The following is a 26359-nucleotide window of genomic DNA, read 5'->3' as shown; positions in this document are numbered from 1 at the left end:
AAACTACAGCTCCCAGAACACATCGCGCGGGGCAGGGTCAGCTTACACTGCTGGCGGAAGGGGGCGGGGTCTTGGTGAGGACGCGGGTTCGGATTGGCTGAGGCCGGGAGGGCGGCGGGCGGGGATTGGCCGGGGTGGGGCGACCGGCGGAAGCGGCGACGGCGGCGGCGGGGTGGGGTGCGCGGGCAGGCCGGCATGGAGCCCGCCGAGGGCCCGGGAGCGCTGGGTTTCCACGGCGACGAGGAGATCATCGAGGTGGTGGAGCTGGGCCCGCCCGGGCCGGGTGAGACGGGGCCTCCCCGCGCCGCGCACCGGGCAGGGCCTGCGGGGGCTCCGGCCTCCCACCGGGGCAGCGGGCCCGCTCCAGCCCCGCCCCAGCGGCAGGGCCGACCTCGGGGCCCGGCCTGTTCATCCCTCCCCTCGGGGACCGCGGCCTCTCCCCGCGTCGCTCCCCGCTCCCTTGCAGCTCCTCTGCGCCGGGTCTCCCGGCCGTGGCGGCGTCGGGATGGCGCGTCCCCCCCTCCCCGCTGCGCCGTTCCCCGGGGACCCCCGAGGTCCTGCCGTGCCCGCCGCCGCCTGCCCTGGGAGGGCCGAGCCGCGTCCTGACCTTCGCCCTCTGCAGATGACCTGGCCGACGAGATGGAGGACGTGGACTTCGACGAGGAGGGGGCAGAAGAGCCCGACGCCGAGGCTTGGGAGACGGAGGACGACGAGGGGGTGGAGGACGGCATGGAGGCGCAGGACGACAGCGAGGTCACCTTCTCCCTCCACTCGGGTGAGCGGTGGGCAATGGGCAGTGGCAGCTGGGATGTCCCCCGGGACCTGCGCCCACCCTGGCTTTCCCCAGAGCACAGGGGTGCAGCAGGTCCTTGCCAGGCTGTCATCTCCCGGCTGTTCCTGGGACAGCCGTCGTGACTCGGGGCTATGATGCTTTGGGCTTTGCTCATTTCTGGCTTGCACGCCGGTAGGGAAGCCCTTCAAGCCACCTGCTGTGCCAGCTCGCCCGCCCTGAGCTCGGTAGGCAGCCTGTGCTGCTCTTCCCCCATGGGAAGGATTGATTCCCACTGGTTTGGGTTGGAAGTTCAGCTCATTGACATCCTGCCCAGACCCACCGCTACGGGGGATTTGGATTCCCTGGGAATATCGGGTGGGGCGTGACCGGCATCCGAGCCACGTAGCCTCTCTTTATTCTTCTGTGAAGCTTCCGTTTTCTGCGTGAGCCTTGACCCCAAGACCAACACACTGGCAGTGACGGGTGGGGAGGACGACAAGGCCTTTGTGTGGCGCGTGAGTGACGGAGAGCTCCTGTTTGAATGCTCAGGTGAGGTGCTCGAGGCCACATCCCTTCCCGCCCGCGTCTCTCCAGACATGCTCTTCCCTAGCCGATGCTCTGCTGGAGCCAGGCTCCTGACTGTCCTCCATAGCTTGACCTGAGCAGTCTCTGTCCCCCACCATCTCTAGGACACAAGGACTCAGTCACCTGTGCTGGCTTCAGTCACGACTCTGTGTTTGTGGCCACGGGTGACATGTCTGGGCTTATCAAAGTGTGGCGGGTGGAGTCCAAGGAAGAAGTGTGGTCCTTCGAGGTGGGGGACTTGGAGGTGAGCGGTGGGACCCCTGGAGCTGTGGGGAGCTCATAGGCTGGCAGCCGGGACTCAACTGGGTGGTGGGGGACATGCCACCCCTGTGACACTGTCTGTCTCTCTCCCTGCCTAGTGGATGGAGTGGCACCCTCAAGCCCACGTCCTTCTGGCGGGCACGGCTGATGGCAACTCCTGGATGTGGAAGATCCCGAGCGGAGACTGCAAAACCTTCCAGGGCCCTGCGTGCCCGGCCACGTGTGGCAGGATCCTGCCTGACGGTGAGGCATGGCGGCTGCCCGGGGTGGGGAATGTCACTAGGTCTGTGACAGATCCCACTGCCATCATCTGCTCTCCTGCTTCTGCCAGTCTGTGCTGAGCGGGAAGTGGAGGGGCCAGGGTAGCTCAAGCTCTAGCCACCGGCTTTGTCTTGCCCAGGGAAGCGAGCGGTGGTGGGGTATGAGGACGGGACCATGCGCATCTGGGACCTGAAGCAGGGAACCTCGCTGCACGTCCTGAAAGGTAGGGAAGAGGTTAATCGTCTGGGGTGCTCCCTAACAGTGGGGCTCTGGCCTCTGCCTGGGTGGAGAGCTGGTACCCTCTGAGGCCAGGGGCTGCCGGAGGGAGCCTGGCGCTGGGTTTCCCTGTCCCCACAGGTGGCCACTCCTTGCCACCGGGGTGCTCACAGAGCTGGGCAAGGTGGAGGCTGCAGGAGGGTGGGTTTTGAGGCCTCTGCAGGGAGGACACATGGAGCTCATGCCTCTCCTGTTCACCCCCCAGGCCAGGATGGCCACCAGGACCCCTTGACGTGTGTGGCCAGCAACCAGGACGGCAGTTTGATCATGACGGGCTCTGTGGACTGTCACGCCAAGCTGATCAACTCCGCCACGGGCAAGGTGGGTCCGTGTCGGCGGGGGCAGAGCCAGAAGCCCTCGGGGATGGGGGACCGGCCTCCCAACCCCCTGTCCTGGGCCAGGCGGGTGTTCCCGGATGGTTCAGGGTTCTGGCGACGACGACCCCGAGTAGCCTGTGGTGGCCAAGGGCGGCCAGCAGGAGGCGCCCTTGGCCAACACGACTGCTGACTCGCAGCTGCTGGTGGGACCGGTAGCTGGGTGGTTGCGCTCGTAGGAGGAAGTTGCCCCCGCGTTTGCTCCAAAGAGCTGAGGTTTTGGGGTCGGGCCTTGGTGTCCAGGGGGTGTGGAACCTCGGTGTGACTGGGTGTCCCCTTCCCCTCCCCTCGGCCTCCCTCCACCCAGGTGGTGTGCGTGTTCAAGATGGAGAGCATGGCCCCCAAGGCCCCCGCCGGCGAGGGTGAGGAGGCTGAGTCCAACTCGGTGGAGTCGCTGGGCTTCTGCAACGTGTGAGTGTGGGGACGCGTGGCACGACAGCCCCCCTTCAGTGCCAGACCTTATGGGGGGGATGTGGTTACTAACAGACCCATTTCCGTCCCTCATGCTCGTTCTCCTCTCACCTGTGCCCTCCCCAGTTGGCTGTGGTTATCCTGGGTCACTTGTGTGTGACAGGAATGACGAGGGACACCAGCCGCTCAGTCCTCCCCCCAAGCCGTTAGGTCTCTAGCTAGCCTGATGGAGCACTGTTTGGCTGGGATACCCTCCAGACACAGCTGCTGGGGATCTTTCCTACCAGGATGTTGTCTTCTCCCTTGTGACCCTCGGGCCCCTTGCTGCTTCTCACTGTCCTGTTGGTTTCCTGAATTGGGGTGTTTCATGGCTTCTGTCATTGGGGTGTCCCTCATCTTCTCAATGTGCTTTGCCTTCAACCTTGATCCTTCCCGTGCTTCCATCCCTCCTTCCCCCAGGCCCACGTAATGCCTGTTCCCTCTCTACAGGATGCCGCTGGCTGCTGTGGGCTACCTGGATGGCACGCTGGCTATCTACGACCTCTCCACACAGAGCTTGAGGCATAAGTGCCAACATGAGGTACTGCCCTCTCCCCAGGCCTGGGTGGGGGGGTTGTGTGTGTCTCTGGACCCATCCATGACCTCCCTTGGAGCCCAGGGGCTTTCCTGGGGCCAGTTCCCAATTTGTGCTTCTCCCTCAGCCCCTTGGGCTTCTCCAAAGGCAGCTGCAGTCCCTGACAGGGGACGTGCCCCATACCTTGGCCCTGGGGGCTGGCTCTCCTATCTGTGGGGATGGCAGACAACGCTTGGGGGACATGTGGGGGGAGCTGGGACTGTGCTGGGCGTCCCCAGTGCTCACCTCACGGCTTCCCTGTGCCCCAGTCGGGGATCGTGCAGTTGCTGTGGGAGGAGAGCTCGGCCGTGGTGTACACCTGCAGCCTGGACGGGGCCGTGCGGCTCTGGGATGCCCGCTCGGGGAAGATGATCAGCGAGTACCGAGGGCACTCAGCCGAAATCCTCGACTTTGCCGTCAACAAGTGAGAGGGGAACCCCCCAGACCCCTTCCCTTCCCCCTCCGAAGGCTGCTGGGTGACAAGCTGTCTCTTCATCAGATGCCACTGGGAGCTTGGGTGATGGGGGGGGACGAAAGACTGGGGTCTTGCTGAGACGTGAGGTTCTCAACGGGGAGCGGAGCAAATCAGAGCTGGGCCGGGGGAGTGGGTATGGGATGCCTGAAGACCCCAGCCCCATCTCTGAGCTTTGTTTCCCCCCCAGGGACGCCTCCATTGTGGTGACGACCTCTGGTGACCACCAAGCCAAAGTGTTCTGTGTCCAGCGCCCCGATCGCTAGGAGCTGTGCTGAGGGATGGTGTCCTGGCTCTGCCGGGTGGCTCGTGTACAGAGGGATGAGGGAGATGGGTTTCACCACCCTTCTCCGGTGCGTGCTTTGTAATTTTCCAGCCTGCCCCGCTTCGCCCCCACCACCTGGGGACCAAGCCTGGGGTTTTGTATGAAAATGTCTTATAATTATATAAATTATTTCACTTAACTGGATGCCATCCACTCTGCTTGTTGGGGGGAAGAGGACCTGAGAAGCTGTGCTCCCTCCCTCCTCAGGGATCTCCCTAGCATTCTGCCATGGCCTGAGCAGTGATGGTAGATCTTTTATTCTGGTCTGTGTGGAGGCAAAGACCCCCAGCCTAGTCGTCCCTATTAGCGGGAAAGAGGGGGCGACGGTACAAGGGAGGGGTGCAGATTGCTCACGGAGGGTAGAAGAATCCTGCTTTGTGCAGTCCAGGAGTTCCATAATGCAACAGGTTACTCGCTCCTAGAGCTGGGCAGAGCACCCCCGCCTCAGCCCCCATGCCACATATCAGCACAGGTGATTGATTTGCTCCCAGATACAGTGATTAACCCCCTTGCGCCTGTGACTCCAAACACCCCCTTCAGGGCAAGGCCACAGGCACTGACAAGCCAAAGCCCCACAGCCCCTTAAGATAGAAAGATCTCCTTTATTAATGAACCCCAACAGTATTTCTTCAGATACAGGAGTTTTCAACTCAAATACTCAGAAGAAAACAAGTTAATATTGCATTATTCTCATAAGAAATACTGCAACTTATTTCCGGTAACATATTGCAAAGCGAAACAGCTTGAAAAGGAAAAAAAAATTAAAAAAAGAAAAGAAATTAAGTCAATCAAACTGGAATTAAGGTTTTGTTTCTTGGAACGATCGAGTCCTCGCAAGCACAGCTCGTTTCTGCAGATTACTCCCCAAACTGTCGTACAAACAGACCCCGATTGCTTGAATTCCTTATGAGCCCACAGAGGTGCAACATTAAAAGCTACGATTATCAGGTAGCAAGTGCCCCAACCTTCATCCTCCACGGCAGCCTCAGAGACCCTGGCGTTAACGGGTTGTGAATGTCTTCCCCCTGAATGGATGCAGAGAGAGGTCAGCACAGCCCCCCAGGCACTGGCCCGGGGTGGCTACAGGGCTTTTTGTGGGACACACGCTTGCACTGAGCTCTCAAAGCCAGGCAGGTACCACTGGTTCAGAGCTTGCAGGCACTTGTAGCTGCAGAACCAGCTCACAGGGCTGTGGGGAGGGGAGGGCTTTCGAACAGGGGACAGTGCTTCTGCCCTGGAGCAGAACACAAAGGGGACATGCCAGGACACGGGGAAAGAGGACATAAAGGTGCTCTGGGATCAGCAGAGGGTAAAGGACACAAGGGAAATGTGTTCATACAACTGTTCTCCTCCACCCACGTTCCTCTGGGCAGCTTTATTCACAAGAGGGAGCCAGCCAGCCAGCACAGTGGCCCGAGAGTGCTCCTGGCCCCAGCCATCTGCTGGCCAAGGGCTATGAGAAGCTGCAGACCCACTGGGCAGCACAAACCCACTCCAGCGCCTGCAACCCCCCAGGAAGGACCTGGTCACTCTCCCCTGTGACGTGGAGCTGACCCCAGAGTCCATCAACCAGCTCTAATGCAATGGGGGAAAAGTCCTATGGATGCCACCACCGTGTTGGGTGGGAGAGTGGTGACACTAGGACTTGCAGAGCCGTGCATGGGCCTTCTTTTGGAACGGACCTGCTGGCACAGGTTGTGCTACAGACCCAGCTCCTGCTAAGGACACACGAGGCAGTAAGCAAGTGTGGTGGAGGGAGCACAGGGATCCCCAGGAGGCCAACACATCCTGATCCAGTCTTTCACCTCGAGGCACCAAGGCAAGCACCTTGCTATGAAACACCCCCTTCCTCTCTCTGATGGGGTCCCAGCACATCAAGCCCTGGTCTGGACACCCCCACAGCATCCTAGTTCTCCCCAAACCGGAGCACGCCAAGCTGAGAAGGAGCAAGCTCGTGGCTGGCAGGGAAACAGACAGCCAGACCCCACTTTGCTACTCACGTGATTGTTTTCATTTCTTTTTTCTCTGCATCTGGACGGGCACGATTCAGCACCTTGAGGAAATCTGATGTTTTCGCCCTCATACGCGTGTGAATATAGGCCTGCATTTCATTGGGACAGAACAGGGACATGTCAGGATCCTGTCTTCACATCTGAGATTTCAGGACAGGAGCTATCTTTCTGCTCCTTGTTGGGAAAGCACCTGGCTCTGCACAGCCACGGTGCTACGAGGGGAGCTCAGGAGGCAACAGTGAAAATTACCACCTGAGCCCTGGTCAAAGCCAGATTTCACTGAACAATTACCCTTACTTCTGTTCCCAGAAAAAAAACTGGATTCAAAGGGGGGAAAAAAAAAAAAAAAACCAAACCCTACTTCACTGCTAGGATGGGAAGTAAACGGGCACTGCCTGTGCCAGAGAACTGGGAGAAGGTGATGATGCATCATTTGCCACCCCTGTGTGACTGGGGAGGGCAATGCCAGATCCTAGCAAGTTCTCAGGGCAGCACCCCTGCCCTGTGGTCGCCTCCTGCAGCACCTAGGCTAGAGGGGCTGAAGCTACCCTGTATCCCCCAGCCCTGTCCCCTCGGTACCTTCGAGCACTTGATGTGATAGTGCAGGTAGTCCCGGAATGTGTGGATCAGGTTTATGGTGTTGTCTCTGGCAGCAGCATTGGTGTGACGGGGGAACAGCACTGAAAGAAGAGGGCGACACAAACCGTTAGTACCCCCGCACCCCGAGGCCACCAAAGGGCTTTGGGTTCCTCCAGTGCTGGAGGCTTCAGGGCGCGCTGCTCTAAACACCTACTTTGCCCTCTACAGAGAGCCCTTTACTGTGACACATAACAAGATTAAGCAGCACTTGTGATTTTAAACACAGGGTTTAGCAGCACTTTTCCATATTGCCCGCAGGAGCCTGGACACAGCTGTGCACTCCAGAGGATGCATGTTAAGGCCAAGTGCCCAGAGGTGATGGAACAGTAGCAAACTGCATGACGCTACTTCAGTGCTTGTGAGAAGCAAAACAGAGGAGAAAGGTGGGAGGCAGATGATGGCAAGGCTGCTCAACTGATTTCAAGATTCAGTCTGCCCTTGCATCTCGAAATCAGCTGTAGATCCCTGCCGACAGCTTACTGGCCCTGTGACAGAGCCAGGCTTGGTTACTGCAGGGGTTTGGTGGCTTGCTCTTTCCACAGGCTGGTGCTGTGCTAAGTATCCCAAGATCCATGAAAGAGCTTTTTGTCTGAGTGATGATCTCACCTGGGACTGTCAGATCAGATAACAGGGAAATTGCATCTCGACAAGAATGAAGTTTTGCTTGCAGTCCCAGACCTGCCATTAGACAGCCCTCCCATAGCTGAGGAGCTGCCCTAACCACAGGGAACCATTCCCGGCATGGGAGGAGGGCAGTGCTAACTTCACCTTCCCCTGCAATGTCTGTGCTCTACCTCTGAGCTCTGAACTGCAGGAATGCCAGCCTGAGAGAAACCCTAAGGGCAGATCCAAACATGACCCCCAATTTCTCAGGAAGAGACCTTTCCCTTTGAACAGGGCAGGGTTTGGACTCCTCAGCTCAGCCATCAGCATTGCTGCCCAGGAGGAAGTGGTGACTCTGCTGGCCACTACCTCTGCAGTCAGGGGAAAATGGCTTATCAGAGATGGAAGTGTTTGGCCCAGAGCGAAGAGAGACAGAGAAGCAGAACTCGCTGCCCCGCTCCTGCCCTTTGATTGCCCCTACTGCTCAAACACTACACAGGTGTCTGCAGCTGGACAAGCTACAAATACACTCACAGGAAACCTCCCACAAGAAACCTTCAGTTTCCACAATATCACAGCAAAATCGCCCTTCCCTTGCTCCCAAATGCTGACCTTATTTTATAAGACATTAAATGTCTCACTGTCCACTTCCATGCTTTCTTGCCCAGAGCAGAGCTGAGGTGGCCTGATACAGCAAAGGGACACGCCGGACATGAGGGATTGAAGGGGGCAGACAATGGACAATGTGACTCCAGAGTCCCTTCAGCCCCCAGTGACCCACTGAATACTCAGGGAAGATGAATTCCTTTTAGTTTTTCATGTAGCAGTAGGAATCTCTCTCCTCCCTGAACGTCCCCAGGCTGCAGAGCTGCCTGCTTACCAAAGGTGATGTAGCCAATATTGTCGCCGACGGCTGCGTCTGTGTCTTTCAGCTCCAAGGGCGGCTCCCTGTGGCTGAAGAGCACCTGTGGGGCTGTGTGACTGGCCCGGCGACCCTCCTTGAACTCCTGAACAAGACAAAGTGAAGGTGAGACCCACTGTGACGCTTCAGGAAAGCAAATGGGGTGTCCCCACCCCCACAGGGCAACTGAGCAGGAGATTTCCCACCTTTCCCTGCATGGGCGAAATCCATCAGGCCAAACTTCTAGAAAACAGTCCTTTTTCCCAGCAAAACCACACCAAAATGCACAGCTGTCCCAAGTTTACATGTGCCCCTCAGCTGGGGTGGCTTTCAGTGTCACAATTCCTGCCACAGGTGTTTTGTGGAAGTGACACCTCTGAGCAAGTACATGAGACAGCACAGCTCCTGCCAGAAAGTCAACACCATCAACCCTTCCAGTAAAAGCAGGCAGCACCCACCACTCCAGAGGAAGGGAAATTCTCCAAAAAGGCTGCAAGGTCTCCACTGCACCCAGCATAAAGGTTCTGCCATTTGAGAACGCATCTCCCACCAGGAGTCTTTGCCGAGGCATTAAGAGGCATCTAGAGGGTTTGAAGCTTGTGTGAAGCCTGCTCCTCCTAACACCTCTACATCTTGAAACAATACCTCCAGGCAGGGAGATTCCTTCTGCCAGGCAACCTCTCTGACAGCAGCACAACCCCCACCTCATATTAAATGAACTGGCTCCACATTTCAGGAGTTACAGGACTGTCCCTACGCAGGGCTGGCAAAGTCCAGACACCATTCCTCTGCCTCGCTGACCCCCAGCCCAACCTACACATCAGCAGCCACCCTCGGCCCCTCGGCCTCTCCTCCCTTCTGAGCACAGCTCACGCTAGGAAGAGCAGGAGCATCCGTGCCCCTTTTAGAGAACTGAGGAGCTCACTGGAGTTTCCTTAATAAAATGCTTAGCTTGCACTTCCACTTGCTTATGCCAGAGGGTGAAATGGTTCAAACAGCTTCACTGGTAGTTAATGGTCAAATTTTCTCCACGAGAGCCCAGATGAGCAGCCACCATGCCCGACCGGCCTGCGTTATGCAAGAGCAATAGCTGGGGGGAAGGAGCCATCGTGACTCACAGTGGAAATTCTTGTGGCTGGGCAGGAGCAGGGTTTGCTGTTGTAAAAACCAAGAACTCGGGACATGGAGACTCTGGGACAGCTGCTGCCTTGAAGCTCTGCCATCTCCCCAGGAGCCTCACAAACCCTGTTTTGTTCATCTCACGCCTCCCTCCCCATTTTAAAAGCTGAATTCCAGGCTGTGGGATATGCTGGTGGGGATGCCCTGCCTGTAGCTAAAGAACACAGTGAGCAGAGCTGCGAGATAAGACTCCCATCACCACACACCCTGTTCTAATGACCCCAAAGACAGGTAAACTGGTATCCAGCAAACCAGATCAGTAACTTGCTGTCAGCAGAATGGCCTGGCACCCCTGAACAGATGGGCTAAAGCTCCTCTAGCCCTGGAACACCCTGCAGGGCCCAGCTCCACGGCTGTACCTGTGCAGGAGGCTCCCCAGGTGCTTCAGCAGCCACAAGGTGAGCGAGATGGGCCAGCAACACAGATGAACACACACACCAGCATGCACTGAGCCTTCCCCAGCTGTAAGCAAATGTCTCAGTCTCCACAGGCTGCACACAGTCGCTAACAGACACACGAAGTGTTTAGTATGGGCCTCTGAATGCTTCCCAGCTAAGTGGCAGTTGCAAAGCGTAGCTGAGTCCAGAAGTACTTGGCATTATGATGGTTGACTCAAGCCCACGAACTAAGCGAATTCATAGCTTTGAAAAGCTCAAATTTGAGAGCCCATAACAGCATGTGAGAGCAGCCACACTGAGCTGCTGAGTCTCTCTACAGCATTTGAGCAATAGCAGGAACAAACTTCGAGGTGAAGACAACTCTCAGCACCATCAGGCATGGCACAACATCGCCTCACCCCTCTTCTCCCTCTGCAGCCCCCCACCACGCTCAGCTCCTCAGCTGGCTGGTGATCTCTACACTACAACTTGTCACACTACAGGGCCTCAAGGTGGACACTGAAGTATTCACCGTGGTGCTCCTCATCTGTAACACATAGTATGCTTGATTGTCCATACAAGCATCCATTGTCCATACAAGCAAGACCATTGATAATAAAGATGCCAACGCAGGAGCCTGGATTAGAAAATACACCACCTACACCTGTTAACATGGTTCTTCCATCCCAGCGCAGCCTGTAGCCTTACAAAGCTTTACGTGCATTAAACTTCACTTGAGCTCACTTCAGCCTAACATCTGCTTGTTTGGCAATGCTGCTTCGAGCAAGAAGGCGTGTGAATTGAAGACCAGCCCCTTTCCCTGCAGTCATTTTCCATACCTGCATAAACACCTTTCCGATCACCACATCATCGTCATCCTTAAATACCGTGCTGAACACAACTGTGACGCGATCCTTTTTTGCTTCGACATACCTGCAGGTGGGTGAGAGAGGAGAACCCAGCTGTGAACAGGAGCTAAGAGTTACAACTGGATGAGGAAGCAACCATGTGACTAGGTCAAGTAGATTCAACAACCATTCACAGGCCTGTCTGCTGAAAATTTCCCCTCTCTCAAGACAGTATTTACAGGGAGCAAAACATTTCTGTTGGGAACGGCCAGTTCCTCTCCTGCATGCAGCCACAAGTGCTGCTACTGACAGAGACTCTTGTGTAACATCCCTGCAGCCCGAGGGATGAGCATTACCCTCAATGGATACTTCTAACAGCCTAGGACAGGCCTTTATTACCCTGCCAAAGCACAGGGCAGTAGGATTTCCTGACTTTCCACCACAACCTACAGCTGTGAGCAAGAGCAGAGCATACTGACAGCTGTCCGACTCCCCGTGCTGCTTAGTTTGAGCACTTACATTGTCTCATCGTCCCTGTAGTGGATGACAGCTCTTTTTTCTCCTTCTTTGCCCTCTTCCTGGAATTTGAAATACTTCTCAAAGACCGAGGCAAAGCAGTTGCGCTTCAACATGCCGGCTTGGTGCACGATAGCATCCTTGTCTGCAGGAAGGTTCTCCAGGTCGTAGAGCAAAGAGACATTGTAACCTGGGGAAGGACAGCCACTAACCTTAATAATCTATGCACGGCCTTAACAAAGCCAGAGAAATCTTCTGGAAAGAGACACGTACAGTTCCACCTTTGCCTTAAGCCCTCCCAGAAATCCCAGGAGTGAGTGCTTCCCACTCCATGCATCGCCAGAAGCCACGCCTGAACTCGGCACGTGGCCATGGCAACGCTCCTGGGGCTCCTTCCTGAGCTCCCAGACACACGTGCTGGCTGAGCTGCTCCCAAGTTTTCGCAGCAAGTAGGAAGAGATGCTGTCACAGGTAACCATGGTTTTCCTGTGTCTCACAAAGCGTCTTTGAGAAGAACAAAGACCCCAACTGTGAGGAACAGAGGCTTTGTGGAGGAGGGCTGCGTCAAGAATTACAGCTTGTGCTGCAAGCTCCTTCAGCCCTGATGTACCTGAGCCACCTTTTAAATTGCCATTCATTGTACAGAGAGCCTCAGATATCAAGCTCTTGAAGCGCAGCCTTCATTTGAGATTTCTGAGGTGACTTAAGTAATTTTGGAATTGTATTCACACACACACACAGAGTAAATGTTATCACAGGGTTACCTGATTCAGGATTTACCAAGTAGTTTCCATAGACTTTCTTCAATACCTAGGGAAGAAATGAAACATTAAGGGCACAAGCTATCAGAGCTGCTTCCTCCTGCACACGTTTGGTCTTCATTTAGGAACATCAAATTACAGCATCTGCCTCCCCTAGTTAAGTAAACTTGGACAAATATTAAGTCATTGGCTTCTAGTATTATTGGCTGCTCCTGCTCTAGGCAGAGCTCCCTGAACCCCACTGTCAGGGTATGCACTGCAGGACAGGACTCAAAATTGGAACTTTTTAAAGTTCTTGGTAGTCTTGAACTTGTGCGGGGAAGAAAATCCCTTCCATACACCTCAGGCCTTCAAAGGAGAACTGTCAGCAGCGCTTGACACAACAGATCTGAGGGCTACGACCCTTCTTCCCATTCAAAGGCAGATGCAAAGCGTGCCCTGTCCCCTTCCTTGCGGCAAGGCAAGTGCAGCGCAAGGGTCAGGCACAGCGTGGCCAGGCGATGGCCCACTCTGTCTCAGCCTATCGCACGGCACAGATGGTGATGGAGAGGAAACTGCCAGGCAGCTTGGATGCCTCTCAGAAGCACAGACGCCTACAGCACAGCAAAAACCTTTCTTCAAACATAATCACTGCTGAATTTTACATCAATGGCAATTTTCAGCTGAGCCATAGCTCTGTGTCAATGAGGGGGCCGGGAACAGGAGGTATTTCACAGAGAAGAACGCAACAACGCTGTGGCAGAACCGGCCCTCCTGGGATGACACCCACTACCACGCAGAGAGGATGTACGGTCTCTCCACATGCCAAAACCTCCTCTCAGCAGGGAGCCTGCCTGCAGCAGCCCAGGGAGATGCTCTGTCTTAGCAGGAACCCCACTTTGCGCTCCTCACTGCGGGGTTTCACCAAAGACGGAGCAGAAACAAGCTCCATCATCTCCAGGGAAGCACAGAAAGCAACAGTTTGCTAACTGGAAATTTAAAATGTAATTTCTATTTAGTCAGCACTCCCAAGGCAGTCCTGCAAAGATCCCATTTTCCTTTAAAAGCTTGGGAAGTTGCCTTCCACCACAACTGCAGTGGCTGCTGGTGCAGAATGGTGTCAGCCACTTGCCCACCACAGCGGTTCTCTTGGGATCACACACCATACCAATTCTCACTAAACACGCTGGGAGGGATTGACCATTGGGGCTGTTTGTCTCTCTTGTTTGCCAGCGGCAGTACCTTCAGTAGCAGGCAATGCCGTCCCTAGGAAGCTCTGCATACAGGAACCAGGAAAGCAGGACACTCAGCCATATTTACTCTGACTTTAGTAGGTCTTGCAGCAACTTGCAGGAATTCACTTTAGGTTCAAATCATCTGTTTCTTGTCAGACCCACAATAAACTCATGGAGCACTTTCCTTGTTTTCCTCCACAGAGAGACACTCTGAGGCAAAAGCCTGCTGAAGAGCCTTGGGTGAACCCCATTTGCTACCATGCGGAGATTTGAAAACTGACTCAGGAACTGAGTCACACTTCCTGCCTCGCCGCCCAACCACAGCTCAGAGAGGCTCCTTCTTTCTACCATAAATGGCCCTCTGCAGCCCCGGCCCATTCAACAGGAACTGAACCTGCTACTTCACATAGCAGCAGCAAAAAAGGAACCAGACAGTCTGCAGATCAAGGTCTGCAGACACAGCAGGAGCCCATCACTCGCTCTCAAGAGTGGTTAGAGTCAGAAGAGTAGTGCCATGGGACTCTGGATTTGTCTTGGCACCTTCCTTCACTCGTTAGCTCAGCACATCGATCAGGGAAAATATTTCTACATGGTCAGGCCTCGCACTCATTTTGACTTTCAAAACTAGTGATGCCTTTCTCCTTTCAGGCTGTAGGTTCATAAAAGACGACTTCATAAGAGAGTGTGAACACACTTTGCCCTTGTCTTACAGCAAAGTGGGACTCCTGGTTGGCACAGGGCTGCTCCTTTGACCAGCATGAGATCAGAGTACAGATACTTCTCGAAGCGTTAGACGTTAGATTCATCAACATCCCGTGGACATTGCACATGCTAAGACAGTATTCGTAGGTTCAAGGTCCAAAGATGCTCACTCACCTCATCAGCACCGTGTTCCTGGAGTTCCTTGTAGAATTTCAGAGAAATACTGACCATCACTTTTGTCTTGTCTCCATTGGGGTTTGAAATATGGTAAAGGACTCCATCAAAGTCTATGAAGCAAGTGTGAGAAACATGAGGGAACCAGGTCCTATTTCTGAGGAAGGTTTTCCATGCATGTTCTAGGAACTGCATAAAGTGACACCGTTCCCCCTGCTCCAGCCCTCACACATACATCAAGAAAGAAACCCCTAATTAAGGAAAGTGGTAACGTCATGTAGGGAGACCTGTTATCATTCAAAGGGCTGAAACAGTTTTGACATCTGTCCATCACAGAAAGCTTTAGTCTAGTGTCATTTAGCATCCCCGGCAAATCTGCTTGTGCTCAATGCACGAGGATACAAACACGCAGAGACGGGAGCCTTCTGGATGGCCAGCACAGAAAGTGACTGACATGCCCACCAGGCCAGAGCTCCAGCCTGGAGGAGAAAACATCTCTGCCAGCAAAGGCAGCTCAGCTGCTGCCTGCTGAGACAGCTTCCACTTCACTGCAGAACGGGCAGGGAGGGCAGAAGGCAGGGAAAGGCAACCCTCCAGCTACCTAGCAAGCTCCACTTCCCTGCGGAGCTCTGCAGCTTACATAGATTCTTGATAACAGAAGCAAAAAATAAATTAAAATAAAAACCAGTTGCTGAATGAACACTTGAACTTCCTTGGCACTTCTCATCCTGGAGAGCAAACTTCAGGCAATGAATTCATCTTGCCTGTCACCCTGAGCCAGCTTTCTAACAACCCAAACCAGATGGTGCTAAAGACATAATAACAAGTATCATCAAGGGCAGGACTGGAGAACAGGCGAGGTAAAAGAGTTATGTAGCACACACGCGCCAAACAAAGCGATGCCACCACTGAACTCACCACTGTGGGGAAAGGCCCAGAGACAGCAGGCACACAGAGAAAAGAGCGTGGCAGCCAACAAAGCCCCAGCCCTGGGGATGGTGCAGGGTGCCCCCACCGGCTGCCCCAGAGTGTCTCTCCTCTCCCCGCAGCGGTGCTGTGTGAATTTGGGCACACTGGGCGTAACCGTGGGCAGACCATTCAAGCCAGCCCTTTTTTCAGAGAAGTCAAAAGAGCTGTGGAGCTTACCTGCAAATGTTACTTCTACTGCCTCTGGTTTATTTCTAAAAGGCAAAGAAAACAAAGGAGGTAAATAAGAACTCAAACAGCAGCCTCCAAGCTGTGAAGGAAAGGGGATTCATTTCTAATGCCTTATTTCTCACAAGTAGCTCTATCTAAAAACCCTTCTAACTCCAGCTCTTCAACTGGCAGGTAACCTTTGACAACATATCTCAGACGTCTCCCCATTCCTATAAGCATCAGTTTTACCCCAGATGATATAAAATAGGCCTCAAAGCTGTCACAGATTGTTATTATTTGTGGTTTATTATTAGATTTTGAGAGCGCAGATTTCCAGCTAGAAATGTCTGAAAAAGCTACTTGCCACTAAGGAGTTTGTTTTAACAAGTGCATTCTCCGAATAGAACTGCTACAATACAGGTTTGGGGACAGAGGCTGTTCTACAAGTTCCTATGATACCAGTTCATGGAAGGGACTTAGAGGCTAAGCAATCCTTCCTGACTTGGTGCCCCCTTCACCATCGGCAGCAGCTCTGCAAACACATTGATATTAAAGAATATCAGAGAAGATCCCTTCTCCAAGTTCAGAACTAGGAGCAAGTCACAGAAGGAAACTTTCCAGATGTGTATTTCATCCTGAGCCCCTGCATCCCTTCTGAAACACCCAACACTAACACCAACTACTTCTGCAGGAAAAGCTGTAGATCTGGGTTTGCCCTAACGCTGCCCAGCGTGCTCCTTGGGATTCCTGATCAGCAACAAGAGCACCTTGCAATCCAACGGCACATCACTTTTTACACCATGGGTATGAAGATTTAATTGCATCTTAACAAACCCTTTCTGCCAGTTTGCCCGTGATCTATAGAAGAGTAGTATCCCACAAAAGACTTAACTGCTTCTGAAAAGTGATTTTGTTGGGACTGGCACTACATAATTGCTTTGGCAGCTCTGAGGGAACCGGTATTAATAGGTCATTCTCCAACAGGGAGCAATGCAAAGGTACCTCCACCACTGAGAGCAGCGGTGGAAAATGAGACCAGGATAAAAATGCCAGTCTGCTACTGCTCTTTCACAGTGTACCTCTGTTTATTTTTCAGAAGCGGCTGGTATTAAACAGAGTACAGGCTAATGATGCTACCAACAGAAATCTAGCCTCTAAAACAGTTCATTCACACCCATCTGAACCAATGTACTGAAATAACTCCCCAAACCAAAGCCAGTGTGTCGAGTCAGCCTTGTGATCTCAACTATGCTGCCGCTGCCCAGAGACCAGCACCAACCTTTTTGCTGAAACTTTCAAGCACGTGTCTGCTGCTGGATACCGGCTACACCTTGGTACATACAGTAAGAAAGGTGGGGGAAGTGATGACTCAATTTCTGCTTTTCCTAACTGTATTCTGGAAAGGTTTTAATGATTTTTCCCCATCAGAAATTATGTTCTTCCATCAACTTCTCTACAGACAGCCTCATTCCTGGAAGCCAGGAATGACCACAGTGTGCTAAAACTCAAGACAGGCAATGCAGGGAGACCAAGGCACTGACTGAACAGCACTGATCCCAGACCACACACCCAGTCAACAACATTTTACTTGGGCAGAAAGGGAGGAATTAACCCCCAGCCAGAGATCATAAGTGGAAACGATGAGACATTGCTGCTTCTTAAAAGTTATTAGCTGTGAAAAGCAACAGCCCTTTTTTGTCAGGAGGCTGGAGAGCCTCCGTCTTTAGCGCTGCATCGCTGAAGATAAAAACCACACACTTGAAAGAAGAGGTGCGAGTGTACCCAAGGCAGGCCCTTTAGTTTATAAGCTATGCCAGCTATCTGCAACCTCTCGCGCTCTCATCTTCCCCTCTAGTCGGGACTGAGATGGAGGCTCACAGGGTATCCCTGGCTGCGTATTCAAACCTGGCTCTTGGAAAGGGGGGCAATTCACCAAGCCACATCCAAGCCACTTCTGCTCACTGAGGACTGCTCAGAGCACAGATGAAAGAAAATCCCGCCAATCCCACTCGGTCAGTTGATGCAGACGCATTCTTCTTTTAGAGCACCACACTCAGATTTGGGAATCAGCTTGGATGGCAGTATAAATTTTTATAAAAAAAGAAACCTATGTAGGAAGCTTTAAAGATAGCGCAGTCAGGCACATGAGAGCTAGGAATATTAAAGGCGATGCATCCTTAAACCTCTATTCCATCTTCTCAGAGTTACACCGTTCAAACCCCATATTCCTCATGCGCATGGAGCTGACACCTCCTGGAGCCCTGTCTCCCAGCAGAGCCTCCAGACACAGCACCTCCCTCCGAGCAACACAGGGAAGAAACTGACAGCCAGCGAGCACTGGAGTGGTTTTGCCGAGGAAGGACAATGATCCCCTGCTCGCTTGCCCAGTATCCCAGGGGATGGCAGCAAGATCACTCGTTGCGTTATTTAGGAAGCCATGCGAGACCACGTACCCAAAGTCAGTTAATGGCTCTGCACGAGCCTTTGTTCTGCACACAAAAGCTTACGGCTGACACGGCCCCATTTCTGAACATTTCATCGCGCAGGCATGATGTCTTAGAGAAGTTATTTTAACGCCGATTTCCCAAGTGGCTCCGTTCTTGTACTTGGGGATGGCGAGAAGGGGAGATATTTAAGGGAAAAGCAGGTAACTGGGCAGAACTTTGGGTGCTGAATATTCAACTGCTTCCCGGCGCACAGCCTCAGTGAAGCGAGAGCTCACGTGAGCCGCATACAGAGCTTCTCGCAGACACCCTGGCCCCATCATCTACTGCAGGGTGGTTTTTCTGCCTCGCCTGGCATACACCTGAGCAACCCAGGCCTGGCCCTGCCCAGGGGAGGACATCAGAAGCATGGCTGGGAGGGAAACATGCTCTCTTAGCCCTTAACAGTTCAGCAGCGTTACGACCCCTAAGTTTAAAGTGCTTCTATTTATTTCTCTGTCTCACCTCACCAAAACTATCCTGGCTACTTAAAACCTTTCTACAACAGAAAAACCACCCCTTTTGCTACCCGAATTGTTGTTCCTCCATCAAGAAGTCCAGAGACAGAAGGGAGAGGAGCTCTCACCTCCAGCCTCCTGTGGCTTCTGGACGCCGCAGGTCACACACACGCAATCACTTCCCCTCCACCACCCCTCAACCCCATCTTCCGCCAACAGAAATAGCAGCGGGGACATGTCGAACACCCTGCGGAGCCCCAGCAATGTCCTCGCCATGTTTAGTCCTCCCAGCCTGCCCTGCTCTCGTGCAGGCGAAGGCTTCACGCAGGGGATGCACAATGGGCCTGGGCCTGTGCTGCTGTGGGGTGGGTACCAGTTACCATCCAGTTACTGGTGGGATCCCGAAGAGCTCTCCCTGGTCCAGCATGCCCCAGTGCCCCCTGCCCCTGAGATGAGACCCATCCACACCATGGTGAGAATCATCAGTTTAGCAGCTCGGCGCAGAGTGACTGTAAATCCCAGCCATCCTTTTTCAAGTTTTACTTTGAAGTGGTGCTCTAGGCAGCTGTGAACTCATTTGGGGTTCACTTCCAGCCCTGATTCAAGTCTCGGAGAACCAGACTAAAGCCTGGCTACGCTCAGAGGATTTCAGACAGTACAGACCATCCGCTCCTGAGGCGGAGAGCTGCTGTGACTCCCTGCAAGCTCCTTACCACCCCAACACTATACCTAAACCATAGCCTCCCCCAGCAACCTTCCCTGTTTGCCTCTGCCTGGAACGGACAATAAAACCAGCTCACACTGGGAATAACTGAGATGGCCCCCCCTTTGCACTAAACACCAAATACAGACCAGCCCTTTCTGCAAAACCCTGCCTGAACTGATGCTAAAATGGCAGCTGTTCCAGGCAGTGGTCCATTTTCTGATAACACTTATCAGGTTTGAAGTCAAATCCACACCAAATCCCATCTGCCCTCTGGTTGTAACAATAAAAGGCCCTGACAGGTTTTACGTCTTCTCGCCCGCATTCCTCCTATTCATCTCCAAATGGCTCCTACACTCCCTCTATCTAACGCAGAGCCAGCTCCAAATCAGATTTTTCACCCCAGAGGAATATCCACGAAGATCCACAGCACCCGTGGAGACGCCATCAAGCCCTTAAGAGCAATAGCAAATCTTTTTTTCTGACAGCATTTCCTCAATTTTGACTCGGACAACTTCCAAACTTCCCCACTTCATTCTCAGGCCACAGAGGCTCTTAGCCATATGTTACAACAAATTTAAGAACAGAAGAATGAAGACTGTAATTATACAGAGCTCTCATCTTCTGTATTAAACAGATCTACATGCAAACTTGGTCGACAACCATACTGAAGCATCTCCCACATCACATTTAAGGCTGTACCTAATAAAGGAGGATGGCAATTATTTTAAAACCTGCAGGCATGCAGATATTCTAATCTCTTGCCCCAGAGGAGGGGGAGAAGGGGGGGAAAGAAAGGGGGTATTTCAAAGCTTAAAGCTCTGTGCAGAGCTTTCAGATCACTGGAGTCGACACACAGTTTGGAGAGAGTGAGCCAGATTCAGTGACAGACTGCAGGCTCTCGCTACAGAAAGGTCACCCCAATAAAAAAAAATTATAAGCAATGTCTAAAATTATCTGAACAGTTCCTCCACTCCCGGGCCCTGCTCAGCTAACAAAAGCTAGTCTGCGTAAGCTGCGGGAGTGTATGAAATCAAAGAGCTCCCGTAGCTCTGACAGCACACCCACCATGAACTGGAGAAGGAGTACTCCATTGGGGCAATGCTGAGCAGTGTATGGCAGCCCCCACGCATGCTGGCCCTCCCCTCTTTGTTAAACAACCCCTCTGTGCCCAGGCTTCTCCTTTGCTGTGAGCCCAGCAGCCTGGAAAAGGCTGGCTGTTAGCAAGGTGTTGGGATTCCCGGCAGACAAAGCATGGGCTGGTCCCACAGCACGCAGGTCCTCTTCCAGCCAGGTCTTCACCCTGTGCGTCTCAGTTCCAGCTGTGGGCAGGTAGCCCACAGCTCCCTCCTGGAGTGATCCAGCGCTGCAGCAGGTCTCTGGAGAGCCTCATTTTGCACACACCGTTCACTGCATTTCTTTAAGTACAGCAACTAATACACTCTTTTGTCTGGTGTCAAGCACCAGTGGCTGCAGGGAAAACTGTTCTCAGAGGATAATAGGGAGCAGGCCCCTCTCAGGAACCTGAGATGAAAACTGAGGCTGGAGCAATGACAAAACAACCTACTAAAGCCTAACGCTCTGCGGATCCAGGATGCTTTTCCCTCCTGTTCCCCATGCTACTGCTTGAAAGCAGAGCACTGCCTAGTTCCAGACAGAGATGGTTCATGATCCACCATTAATGCAAAGTCACCTTCCCCGGTGGCTGAAAGCAGATGTGCTATGGCAGCCCAGGAGCTACACTCAAACACCTACAAGCACGCTCAATCAATGTGGGCAGACAGCCAAGGTTTACAGTGCTGCCCGTGCCACGCTGAACCCAAGGGTACCGCTTTCTGCCAGCGGCATCGCCCGAGCGCTCCACAGAGTCAAGCAGATTGAGTTTCAGCAGGCGAGGTTGTGCCAGGGGAGATGTGCGGCTCCAGGCTGGGCTGGTGAGGACAGTGAGCCAGCACCTGCTACTGCTGCTGAAGGAGGGAGATCTGATCCCTGCTCCTCAGCTACACCATGGCGAGCAGCCTTCGTATGATGAATGGGATGAGGAAACTCATCTGGGCTAAAAATACCCAGTTTTGCCTGTTTTAATTTTAACCTAGGTCGCTTCCCCAATCCTGTTTCCCCTGAAGCCACAAAAATGCCTGTGTCAGCAAGAAGGAAGGGGTGCCAGAGGAGCAATCTCTGTTTTTGGTGGGGCCACTGAGCTCCCCTGAAGCGCCAGAGCCACAGATCGTTGCAGTCACTCCTGCAGGGAGTTTCTCAGCGGGGCCCGACAGGACCTGAAGCTCCTCTACCTTCCCTGTGTGCCAGAGAGCCTCCAGATGCTCCTCGGTCTCCCCACGATGAACTCACATCGCATGTCACATCACAAAGTTCACGTTACCCAGTTTCACCCAGCGCTCAACCTCCCGTCTGAAGCGCTCAGCTCTACAGCTGCCAAGCACCAAAGTCACCGCAAATGGGAAATACCATAAAGCACTAGGTACAGCTTCAGCCCAAGTCTCCAACCAGCTCACAGGAACCGCTCTACATCGGGGAAGTTCAAGCTTCAGCTGTTTTCCTATGTGGCTAATAGTCATGAAGCCCTGCAGATTTGTACCTAACTAAAGGCTGTAAAGAAACCGACAATTTAATTTGAGATTCTCTTCCCTCCGCCCCCAACCAAGGGAAAAGGCATGCTGTTCCCCAGCTATGCGAATTTGTTTTCTTTTGCACAGCGGGTAAATACTAAGTAACAATTTGAGATAGATGATTAATTTACCTGCGATTTAGGGTAAGCTATGTATGGCTGGAAAACGAAACCCCATGCCCTGTGACACTTTCACTAGGGTCAGTTAAATTAGAGCAGGACAAAACTGGACAGAAAAGCTGTTTTTGGAGGCTGTTCCTCCCTGTGTGTTAAAGAGAACGAGCATTCATTAGACACAGAAGACAATCATCAAAATGTTTTACACAAATTGTTTGCTGGGTTTTTTTCTGTCTGTGTGGTTAGCAAAGGGAAGCAATGACGAGAAAAAAAAATAAAATCTTCCAACTGGTAGAACTCATCCCCCCACATCACGTTTCTGTCAGAAATGGGAAAACACGAGTGTGACTCCAGCTTCTAGGCAATTTCTCAAGTCAAAACGAATTAGCCAAAAGCTTCTGGAACAGCTTATTCTCTCGACACCTACAAAAGCCCAGGAGGTGCCTCATTCCAACACACTTGTTTCCAGGTACTGACCAGGTACTCCCCCAATGCAGCAATTTGACGCCTGAAAGTTTCAGCAGCAAATTCCTAACTCAACCTATTTCAAGATTCTGATTCTGGTAGCTTTAGGCCTTTATTTTAAAAATGTGGTTGGTTTAAGGAAATGTATTTAAAACAAGAAATTACAATGTTAAATAAAGGAAAAAAAAAACAGATGCACTGAAGTCCATTACCTGTCAGCACCTTGATCTAAACACCACCATTCAATGGTGGCTGTCAAAGGAGGTGAGATTTCCATGGGTTTTGCCCACAAAAAAAAAACAAACTCAATTTGGAATTACCCTATTTGTAGGCAGATGCTGCCGAGACCCAAGGGCCTTGTCAAGGGAGGACTCTTAAGATAGGGCTCAGGCCCTGCCTTGAGTGCTGATCTCTGCAGCCTGCCAAGGCATCTTCCACACTGGGAACTCCAGAGACAGCTGACGGACCTCCACGCAGAGCGAATTTTGACACATAATATACAACACTAACGTTATGAGCAGTTGCTAGCTCTGACTTCTAAATATGACCTAGTTCTATGTGATACAGGGAAATACAACGTGTCTCTCACCTGATGGCCCCAGAAAGCTCTGCAGGAAGCCTGTTAAATCATGGCCACGGTGTGGGAAGCAGAGGGGAGTGACACAGCCCACGTCACAGAACAGGTCTCTGGTGAAGGATTTGGAAACAAACCCCGCCCTGCTCGACTCCCAGGCTGGCGCTGAAGCCACCAGGCACACCTGGCTCTGAGACAATCATTATTGACAAATCCGTGCATTGCATCTGCCTTACTCCTGGTTTAGGACAAATAACTCAAAACCAACTCTGTCCGAGTGTCCAGACTCACTCCTCTCCCAGTCACTGAATCCCTCAATGCTTGACCTTGCCCTGACTGTCCAGTGTCTGTCCCCAAGACATGCCTTGGGAAAACCATCACCAGAATAATGAAATACAGCAAATACCCTCCTGTTTCCAGGCTCAGCTCAATGGGAATGACCCTGGAATTGTGGCCAGAGGGAAAAGAAATTTCACATGAATAAATACTGCATAACACCCATTCCCTAAAAGACTTGAAACCAAGAGAAAAAAAAAAAAATACACCTCCTTGTACAACTCAGACCTTTGTCTCCGCCCTGTGCTTGCCTGGACAGGAGGGCCCCAGCACAAGCATAGACTAAAAGCAGAAGTAGAGTAACTTCCTCTCCTCCAGCAACACGCTCAAGGCACAAAACTTATCTAGAAATGACATCTAAAGAAAAGAACATGCTGCAGATGAGTTAAGAGGCAGAAGCAGAGCACTATCAGCTGCACTACAAATCGATCCAGGAACAATCGGTACACCAGGCAAGCATGCTGACGCACAAGCAAGGTGGCTTTGCTGTAGAGCGAAATCGAAACTTCGGGGGCCTGCAGGCTGGTGCAGAGTGAGCAACCCCAGCTCTGGTCGCACAGAGTTAGGGTTTCAAGGTGTGTTTAAACCTGCAGACTGCCACCTCCACATTTACGCAAACACAGGGATGCGTGTGCATTCTTCTCTCTCCAGCAGGAAAAGTGCATCGGTAAGGACTTGTGATGAACGAGCATTTTTGACACAAGCTATCAACCTCTGTACACGTAATATTTTCTAATGGATGCAGCTGCAATACCATAGTGGTCACCTGGGAGCTCTCTCTTCCCAGTGTGGTGCCCATGCTCTGGGGAAACCTGTTGCGTTAAACGATCAGGCTCAAGAAGAATAAAAAGCCTGCGAGCAGCTCAGCTACCCTGCAAGGCTGTACAGCCTGTCGGTTATTTTATGAAAAAAAAAAAACCAAACCACAAACCAAAAAACAAACAAACAAGCAAACAAAAAACAAAAAAAATTGAGCAAGAAGTCAACAGAGAGGGGAAAGCAGAGGAAATGGCCTCTGTCAAAGTTCTGAACGCAAAAGGCTGACAGCTTCGAAAGCCACTGGAGGAAAAGGTGACATAGAAAAAGGCACCTGCCTGGGGAGTCCCTTCCCAGAGCAGCCTGGGCCCTGCTCTTTGAAGTGCCAGGGCAGGCTCCACCTCAGAGATAACACCCCTGCTTTGCTTCTCAAGGCTTTGTCTCTGTACAAAGGTGCAGTGCAGACAGCGCAGGGAGCCTACAGGTAGCTCAGCTGCAGATAAGGACGTTTATACAAAGGGACTCTCTTCTGAGCTAAACTGTGCTCAGATAAGCACCTTTACAGCCCTGATACAACACTCACATTAAAATAATCACTGGCTCCCCAGGAACTGAGCTGTCCCAGACAGAGATGCAGGTGCAAACCAGCCCCCAACCCACCCCCCGAGGCCAGGACACCCACCAGCCTGGCACCAGGGGCCATGGCAGACCTGTGGGCCTGCATCCCTCCTGCTTGGCAAAGTAAAGAGGGGCAGGCTGGAATCTGCTCTCCACCCCCAAAGCAAAAGGCTGAGGCCACGGCTCCCCCCACATGCTTCCTGTTCCTGGGCTCCCCCCCCACATTCTGTACCAGCGCTGGCACCACGCTTGGCCCGTTCTGTTGAAAGCTGCTTTACCCAAAACAAACATCCCTGCAAATTCAACTTTCCCCCCTTCCCAGTTCCCTCCTTGCCCAGGCCCTCTCCTCCAGCTTGTCTCCCACAGCCCGCCTCAACACCGCAATCCCCAATACCCTCCCCACCTCTCTCCTCCTCCCATGGCTCTCCACACTGCACTAACCTCCCCCACATTCTGCTTGTCCAACTTTGCCTCCTCATCCCCCAGCCCTTCACTATGCCCAACCTCTGACCAACTGCCCCGCTCCCAGCCCAATTACCCTCTCCCAGCCCACCCTCCTCCAGCACCAACCCCAGCCCCCCTCACCCCGCGGGCCCCCATCCTGCCCCAGCTCTGCCCCCCCTGCTCCCCAGGCCCCCATCCTACCTTAGTGCCACCCCCTCATCATTCTCCATGCCCCCATCACTCCCCAGGCCATCATCCTACCTCAGTGCCAGCCCCCCCACTCTCCAGGCTCCCATCGCTCCCCAGGCCCCTATCCTACTTCAGTGCCACTCCCCCATCATTCTCCATGACCCCATCACTCCCCAGGCCGCCATCCTTCCTCAGTGCCACCCCCCATCACTCCCCAGGCCCCCATCCTGCCTTGTCACCACTCCCACCACCCCCCCGCGCCCAGCCCAGCCCCATCATCCCCCGGGCCCCTATCCTACACCGGCGGTCCCCGCCCCTCCCTCAGCCCGCGGCCCGGGCCCCACCGCCCCTGCCAGGCCCAGCCCGGCCCCGCCGCCCCCGCCCCAGTCAGGCCCGTCCCGGCGCCTCCCCCCCAACCCCAGTCCTTTACCCGGCGGCCGCGCCCTCGAACTTGAGCGTGAGGGTCTCCTCGATGATGCGGTTGTTGACCTCGAGCAGGATCATGTCGGTGGCGGGGAGGGGAGGGGCTCTCAGGGCGCCGAGGCCGGAGGGAGCCGAGCCCGCTGCGCGCACCGGGGACCCGCCCGAGCCTGCGCCGCCGCTTCCGCTCTCGCGCCCGCGCGTCACTTCCGGCCCCCCCTCCCCGACAACCTCCGGCGGCAGCGGCGGAGGCGCGCCCGCCCCGCCCTCCGCGCTGACGTCACTTGATGCCCCGCCCAGCGGCCGGCGGCGGAGGGGAGGGGGGTACACCGGGGGTACCCCAAATTGGGGGGGTCGGCATGGGCAGGCGGGTGCCCCCGGGGCTGGGGGGTGCTGCGGGGTGTGGGGGTCCCCCCAGGTGGGGGGCGCCAGGTGAGGGAGCCATGGGGTACGCCTGGGGTAAGGGGGGGTCGCCAAAAGTGTGGAGGTGAAGGGGTCGCCAAAAGTGTGGGGTGCCCCCCCGGGATATGGGAAGCGCCTGGGGTAAGGGAGGGGGTCCCCAAAAATGTGTGGGGTCCTTGATAGTGTGGGTGTGCCCCTCCGGATACGGGGTTGCCCCTCCGGATATGGGGTGCACCTGGGATAAGGGGGTCCCCAAAAGTGTGGGGCACCCCCAGGGATATGTGGTGTGCCTGGGGTAAGGGGGGGGTGTCCCCAAAAGTGTGTGGGGTCCTTAAAAGTGTGGGTGTGCCCCCCG

General features: G+C 53.7%; 2 protein-coding genes across 2 annotated transcripts; one reads left to right on the top strand and one right to left on the bottom strand.

The window, feature by feature from the left end:
* Nucleotides 1-133: 133 nt before the first annotated feature.
* On the top strand, nucleotides 134-4489 carry AAMP (angio associated migratory cell protein). The gene is made up of 11 exons (XM_063340474.1): nucleotides 134-283; nucleotides 623-775; nucleotides 1202-1321; nucleotides 1462-1601; nucleotides 1717-1861; nucleotides 2019-2102; nucleotides 2361-2476; nucleotides 2837-2940; nucleotides 3430-3520; nucleotides 3823-3977; nucleotides 4216-4489. The coding sequence occupies exons 1-11, from the start codon at nucleotides 196-198 to the stop codon at nucleotides 4289-4291; spliced, it is 1272 nt and encodes a 423-aa protein (XP_063196544.1). The 5' UTR covers nucleotides 134-195; the 3' UTR covers nucleotides 4292-4489.
* Nucleotides 4490-4932: 443 nt separating this feature from the next.
* ARPC2 (actin related protein 2/3 complex subunit 2) lies at nucleotides 4933-25820 on the bottom strand. Its single transcript, XM_063340475.1, has 10 exons — nucleotides 25613-25820; nucleotides 15423-15457; nucleotides 14277-14389; nucleotides 12190-12235; nucleotides 11429-11615; nucleotides 10901-10994; nucleotides 8485-8611; nucleotides 6942-7042; nucleotides 6351-6451; nucleotides 4933-5375 (listed from the first exon to the last, which is right to left on the bottom strand). The coding sequence occupies exons 1-10, from the start codon at nucleotides 25684-25686 to the stop codon at nucleotides 5351-5353; spliced, it is 903 nt and encodes a 300-aa protein (XP_063196545.1). The 5' UTR covers nucleotides 25687-25820; the 3' UTR covers nucleotides 4933-5350.
* Nucleotides 25821-26359: the final 539 nt, after the last annotated feature.

This window comes from Chroicocephalus ridibundus, chromosome 7, assembly GCF_963924245.1.
Source record: "Chroicocephalus ridibundus chromosome 7, bChrRid1.1, whole genome shotgun sequence".
NCBI classification, from domain to species: domain Eukaryota; kingdom Metazoa; phylum Chordata; class Aves; order Charadriiformes; family Laridae; genus Chroicocephalus; species Chroicocephalus ridibundus.
The sequence above is the reverse complement of the archived record's forward strand: the minus strand, read 5'-3'. Positions and strand labels throughout refer to the sequence as shown.